The following is a 7,377-nucleotide window of genomic DNA, read 5'->3' as shown; positions in this document are numbered from 1 at the left end:
GTTGCTGGTTCAGAGATGATCTTCTGCAGACCTTGGTTGTAACCAGTGGTTATTTGAGTTGCTGTTGCCTTTCTATCATCTTGAACCAGTCTGGCCATTCTCCTCTGACCTCTGGCATCAACAAGGCATTTTCACCCAGAGAACTGCCGCTCACTGGATATTTTCTCTTTTTTGGACCATCCTCTGTAAACCCTAGAGATGGCTATGTGTGAAAATCTGAAACACTCAGACCAGCCCGTCTGGCACCAACAACCATGCCACGTTCAAAGTCACTTAAATCACCGTTCTTCTCCATTCTGATGCTCGGTTTGACCTTCAGCAGGTCGTCTTGACCATGTCTACATGCCTAAATGCAGTGAGTTGCTGCCACGTGATTGGCTGATTAGCTATTTGCATTAATAAGGAGTTGTGGAGAGCAGAAGTCTAAATAAATGTGCATGTTTCATACTTAACCAAGGAGTCTGGATACTTTAACTGCTAGCTGGTTATTAGTTATGTAAGACAGAAAATAAGCCACATATAAACTCTATTCATTCCACTATTGTATTCTTCAAAGTCATGAAGTCAGACTTTACACTAGTGTCCACATAAAAAGGTTTGGAGACAAAGTAATTGATGTATGGAGAGATAATATTCTAGCTTCACCTTGATGGAGTCAACTTATGATGTATCTAGAAAGACGAGTTTGAGTAGGGAGAGGTTGTTGTGTTTACAAATACTTGAGTGCCTGAGGAGTTTATCAGAAGGACTCTCTGTGCTTACTGGAGGCAAAACGTCAGTGACAGCACATGATGGCAGACTGGACTGTGTGGATACTCCTGATGTGTGCTGTCCTCACTGGGCAAGGTGAGCTTTGACACTGACTTACCAGTTTATTCTCTACTTCAACCAACAAATTATCTCTTCTTAAGCTTATGCTTAGTTTTTATTAACATTGTAGAGAGATTTTGATCCAACTTTATGGTCATTTTTCAGACAGTTAATAACAAATCTAAATATGATGCAAATATAAGCTTTATAAGTCGGCAATCATTGCATGGCTGTTGTATTGTAGAGAGCTATCAAGTATAATGAAATCTAAATGAAATGCTTGTAAACTATTGAGAGGTGATCTGCCAAGTGGTTTCAAGCGCTTCAGCTGTTGCCTCTTTCGTATTGTTCAGCACAATATTGAGGAAGTGTCCACAGTGTCACCTACCAACACACGTGTTCCAGCACCAAAACAAAGTCTGACCTTCTAGCTTATATTTGTTGGGTGTAAACAAACTCACTGAGGCAAACAGGTATAACCAACATTTTTATTTTCTCTTTCCCACAGGGTCAATGGCTCAGGGTAAGCACAGTCACATTCCAGAAATGCATGTACACAGCTGAAACATGTTTAGCCTCGCACATGAATACGCCTCACTTTACTGTATAAGCATTGACTCACTATTGATTTTGCTCTGTCAGATTGTGGAATGGCACCTCTCAACACAAGAATAGTGGGTGGTGAGAACGCCACAGCTGGATCATGGCCCTGGATGGTCAGCCTGCACATCAGTTTTGCAGCATTACACATCTGTGGAGGGACCCTCATCAGTGACCAGTGGGTCCTCACAGCAGCCCACTGTATCTTAATGTAAGAGAAACTCATAGCACCTGTATCTGTTTCCTTACTGAACTCTGAACCAGAGGAGAAACCCTTTGATTAAGAACAAAGTGACTCTTCACCTGTACCTAATATATAATTAGTAGCCATCGGGTCTAACTATTCCTTCTTACAACAGTAGATCTTTTAATATGGCTACGATACACACGTAAATATGTGAATATCTATAATAATTTTCACAAGAGCTGTCTTAACTGCAGCAAAGCGCAGCCATGCCATTGTTCCGATGGCTCATAATTCCAAAGCTCTTTTAGATGGAAAATGTCCTATTGGACTGAAAGCCTGTTTGTTCGACATCCTGTCTTCCTGAACACATACACGCATTGCTCCAAAGGGCCGTTTCTCTGAATATATGCTACACACTCTCCTAACTGAAGGTTGTGGCTGATGAGCCATCAGACGTTCCTACAATGAAAGCATGCCCTACTCTGATCATCCTTTCCAACAAACATCAGAAACTTTTACTCATGCATTCATAACCAGCCGTTTAGATTATTGCGATTCCTTGCTCTCTGGCATCAGTTAAAATGTCCCTCTTGTGCCTCCAGCTCATCCAAAACCTTGACTCAGACTCAAAAACCTGACCACATCACACCAGTCCTGGCTTCCCTACACTGGTTACCTGTAGCTTTTAGAATTGATTTTAAAACTTTATTGATTACTTACAAAGTCCTGAGAGGCCTTGCACCAAGTTATATAACAGATCTTTTACTGACCTATGTTCCATCTCGCACAGAGATCCTCAGATGCATCTTTTCTTGTTGTTCTGAGGTCTAGATCAATTCGCAAAGGTGATAGAGCCTTTGCAGTCAGAGCTCCATGACTTTGGAATGACTTTGGAGAAACGGTGCTTCAGAGAAATGCATGTTTGTGACAAATGGGCTTTTGTCCAATGGGACATTTTTTGACAATTAGGGCATCAAAATTATGAGCTGTTGGAACAAGACATTGTCCTCAGTGTTGTGGCAAGTTGTACATGCCCGTCAAGAGTTGTGTGTACTGAGTGCTAACAGTGTAAAGCAAAAACTACAAGACATTGTAATGATTACCGTTACAAAATACTGTGTAAAAAAACTGTGTAAAAATCTTTGTGGGGTTCATCAGTGGTGATTTAATGATCAGGGGCCTCATTTATAAAGCTTGCTTACGCACAAAACGGGGCTTGAAAGTGGCGTACGCCACTTACCACGCAAAGGTTGTGATTTATAAAAATAAACTTGGCGGGAGAATGTGCGCACCTGTAAGCAAACTCTGAGTCATGCGTGCGCACATTTTGGAAGACACTGGGAAGTGGCGACGCAGACGGCGAGGTGGAGAAGTGGAGTCAGATTTTTATTGATGTCTCACACAAATTTAATGTCACGCTATATCCACCTTAGATCCACGTTATCATTGAAATTAAATCCAGCAGCCTTATTTTGCGCTTGGAGTGAGTGATAATTGTTTCATAAAAACGTTGTAAAATCCAACTCAAATCCTGAATTGAAATTCTTTCTAAATACGTATTTAATCCGCACTGCCTCTAACGTCTCATTGTCCACTCTGTGAGCGCAGGAGGGGGAGAGGACGGCGCGACTGCATGGAATATATTTATTTATTTAGCTAAATATTTCCAGTGCATTTATCATGTCTCGAAATACAGCCATTAAGCACAACCGTTACACTCATTTCATCAGCCCTACTTAGACATGTGCTGTTCATGACAAAACCGGCATGAAGAAACGTGTTCGCCTATTACACTTTCATCTTTGAATTGTATTTCAAATTACACGTTGTATTTTGGGACAGGGATACCACTGGTTCATGCTGTAATTCAGGCCGGGTGTCTGATCAGACTAATTGCCATAAACATATAAATACTGCGGTGACCCTCGTGCGTAATTGCGCAAGATGGCACTGGCACATACTCCTTTTTGCCTCCACCTTTAATAAATGTGATTCTTTATGTCGCACATTAATGTCAAACATCCTCAAATTTAAAAGCAACACATTAACTACATGTTGGTAAAGGACTTGAAATATTTGGTGTACCTTTAGATCAGACCACTTTTTTTTTCTCTGTCACTGCCCGTGCAGTCCCACAGACACAGCTGACAGTGTTGCCACTTTTTTTGCTTTCTTTTATTAGTGATCCTGCTGCTGTGGCCACCACATAAAATCTTTCTTCAGTCCTCCACCTCCCGTTAAAGGGTCTCGAGCTCAGTCTCGGAGAAATTCCGTTTTTTGGTTCGTTTCTCACACCTGTCGCCGTGACTCACAACGAGAGAACACTCGCATGCCGGCTTATTTATATGCAGATCGCATTCATGAGGTGATTTGCATGACCATTTATGGTTGAACTAGGGCGTGTAGAGGGCGGAATATGATGCGGATCTGGGTGCGCACAACTGCAGGAGGTCTGTGATTTATAAAGAGAACATTGCGTGCAAGTGTGCGTGCGCCCGGTTTTATAAATCAGATTATTTTTTGGCGCACGCCATTTTCAGCTTTTGGGCGCACGTTAACTTTTAGTATGAATCCTAAGCACACTTTTATAAATGAGGCCCCTGAACTCTATAGTCTGTAATTGTTTAGAGTTATTGATTTTATTAGGCTAAGTAGAAAGGCTAAAATTTTCAGGATTTCCTTTATTAATCTCTGAATATATTTCTGAGGGTGAACTCTTTGGTGTTCTGGTTTTAAGCGTTTCAAGGACAGTTATGCTAAAATGTTCTTAAATGGCCCAAAAATATGTGCTAGTCATAACCCCATTTGTTTCATAGATCTCTAGAAATAATGTTACAATGTGGATGCTTTATTTGGCTGATATATAATTTATTACCTTCGGAGATTTCATCTCCTCCTTTCTTAAACCAGGTGAGTATTACATGTATGTAATTCACACTGTCCAGCCAAAACAGCTTGATGTTCATGCTGGTAACAATGTTTTATCCTGAGGTGTCTGTAAAGGATCTTAATAGGTGGATACATTATTTGTCAGTACTGATATTGTACCTGTCAGGATTTGCATCCTGCTGTTATTACAGCCAAGATGATTTAATATATATGAGGTTCACACTGTACAGCCAAATCAGCCACTAATATGTGCTGGTAAAATTATTTGACTCATACGTAGGTCTCCAGAGACAAAGTTAAACAATAGGATAATAAGTTGATACATAATAATTTGTGTTTTTTATTTATTCTTATATCCAGAAACCGCCCTAGTGTATGGACTCTCTACTTGGGACGAGAGACTCAGTCTGGCCCTAATGTTAACGAGGTGAGCCGCAGCGTGTCCCAGATCATCGTCCATCCTAACTACAATGACACATTGTTCAACAACGACATTGCCCTGATGAAGCTCAGCAGCCCCGTCACTTTCACTGACTACATCAAACCTGTCTGCCTGGCAAGTAACTCCAGCCAGGTTCACAGCTCCACCCCCTGCTGGGCCACCGGTTGGGGCAAACTTACAAAGGATGGTGAGTACTGACATGCTAACATGCTAACCAAAGATAGTAAACACATTACCTGCTAAATATCAGCATGTTAACATTGTTATTGTGGGCATGTTTGTAAAACAAAATGCATTAGTTTGTTATTTATGTTTTATATTTGCAAACCACATTGTGTTTGTTAATGAATCATGGGGCATTTGTTTGTGTAGTTTTGGCAGGATCCAGCAAACTGACTATGAACACATCAGGGGACGTACCCTGTTGTTTCACTTATGTTTCAATTAATTTCATTAATATTCATACTAATTAAAACTGTTCACACTTTCCCCAACTATTCCTACTACTTCACCTTCTTCTTTCACACTTAAGCAAGCATTGCAGTGTAGCATCAGTTTTTTAAACAACCCACAAAGATATTCCACATCATTCATACTATAGTATTATAATATGAATAGTATTATTCAACATTCAAAGCGAGCATTACAGTGTAGCCTCAGCTATTCTGCATTGAGCATTCACACTTGCTATTTGCACAGAAATGGCATTCTCTAGTTTATTCTAGATATTTACCACTACAGTACATCTCAGAAATGATGAAAATGACCAGGAGATTTTTTCTGGCTGTGTATCAATATTTTGTCTTTGTACTGTACTTGATTGAATGTATCAAAAATGATTACCAAATCATTGCAATCTATTTATATTCACATCTTACACAGCATCCCAACATTTTTGGAATTGAGGTTGTAGATGTAATCATTTCTAAATTTCAGAACATGTTGTTATCCAACATAATATTCTTCTTTAATCCATATTTGTTGGCTTTAGCATTACAAAAACATTTTAACTGTGTTCACAAAACTGTTTGCTCTTTGGCCTGCTGAACACAAGGGAGGCAAACACTTCTTATTTATTAACGGGACAGTCTAGCAGCAATCTAACAGCGCCACATCATATTTGATGAAGAAAGTTGATTTCAATCAAAATGAACAAAACAATCCATTCTGTATCAGTGTTGTACCCTACTGGTTGTTGATCAGCTCTGGAAGTTAGAATTCTATCATGGAAATCTTAGAGTAATATGTTTAGTGATAGTGATGGTTTGCTGCCATACTGATTTGACCACGTTTCAAATGTCTAGTTGACCAGATTGTCTGGTTGGATCTACTTGTGGTATAACCATTTACCCAAACCCAAGCAAGTCAGATAAAGGATGCACTGTCACAAATCAATTAAATGGTGCAGGGATTATTGCATTGTCATAATTGATGGGTTTGCCTCAGATCATAAAAAACCCAACATTGGTTGTTGGTTGGTTATTTTAAGAGAAAAACATCATCACCACCACCACCACCACCACCAAAAATCTCCATAAAACTGTGCAAAAGAAGGAAAATGAATTGTCTTCTGATGTCATTCTCTCTCTCTCCCACAGAACCCTTGCCAAATAATTATCCCCTGCAGGAGGTACAGATTCCTGTTGTTGGAAATAATCACTGCACTTGCAACTACCTCCCTCAACCAACCGCAAACATCACTGATGCAATGATATGTGCAGGACAAGAAAACAAAGGAGCATGTCAGGTTAGAATTATAATGCATTGTTGGAATATTTAACTGTACTGACTGCTTTTTGTTTTTTTTTCTTGACACTCCCAAAAGAAACTGTATAAAGGTCGGTGTGTAGGATTTAAGGGAATTAGTGAGGTTGCAGGACTGGAACTTCTCCTGTGTGCCAATAATAAACCTACAGTGGCTGCACGAAAATATGAATGAGAAGGTGTTTGATTTTGTTGTTTGATCTTAAATTGCATCCGTGTTTCACTCACTTGCCACTTAGTCCCACCCATCACCATGGAGAGGTCCAAGGAAACCAAGCGAAGAGAGGAATTGAGAAAATATGTTTTCAGCGAAATGAGGCGTTCTTTCCTTTAAAGCGTCAGGTGAAGCAACGCCCATTTCTGATGACAGGAGCAGCTGATGACAGCTAGATCAGCTGTCGGTCAGGTTTAAAACCTGTAGAGACTTTTGATGGAGCTTGTGTCACACGTACACTGTAAAGGCACACAGATGTCACTGCCAGAGCAACAGTATTTTCTCTCAGTTTACCTGCAAGTGAATAACCTGCATATGTTCTGTGTCCCGTTTAGAGGCGCAGAATGTGATTATATTTATTAGGCTGTTCATTATTTGCATCTGTATGCTATTTATTGATTTTCTCTTTGTAAATTAAGTATTTAAAAATCCAGAATTCATATCAATCAATCAATCAATCAATCAATCAAT

The 7,377-nt window shown here is 39.8% G+C and overlaps 1 protein-coding gene across 1 annotated transcript in view; it reads left to right on the top strand.

Annotated features, from left to right (window-relative positions):
- Positions 1-744: 744 nt before the first annotated feature.
- LOC126399785 (chymotrypsin-like protease CTRL-1) overlaps positions 745-7,377 on the top strand; it is a 10,308-nt gene continuing 3,675 nt past the window's right edge. Inside the window, exons 1-5 of the mRNA XM_050060045.1 lie at positions 745-846; positions 1,319-1,333; positions 1,453-1,621; positions 4,847-5,115; positions 6,527-6,675. Of these exons, the coding sequence (XP_049916002.1) occupies positions 789-846; positions 1,319-1,333; positions 1,453-1,621; positions 4,847-5,115; positions 6,527-6,675 (660 nt within the window). The 5' untranslated portion in view covers positions 745-788. The remainder of the gene's footprint in view (positions 847-1,318; positions 1,334-1,452; positions 1,622-4,846; positions 5,116-6,526; positions 6,676-7,377) is intronic.

The sequence above is a fragment of the Epinephelus moara genome, chromosome 13 (assembly GCF_006386435.1).
Source record: "Epinephelus moara isolate mb chromosome 13, YSFRI_EMoa_1.0, whole genome shotgun sequence".
In the NCBI taxonomy this organism is placed as follows: Eukaryota; Metazoa; Chordata; class Actinopteri; order Perciformes; family Serranidae; genus Epinephelus; species Epinephelus moara.
The sequence above is the reverse complement of the archived record's forward strand: the minus strand, read 5'-3'. Positions and strand labels throughout refer to the sequence as shown.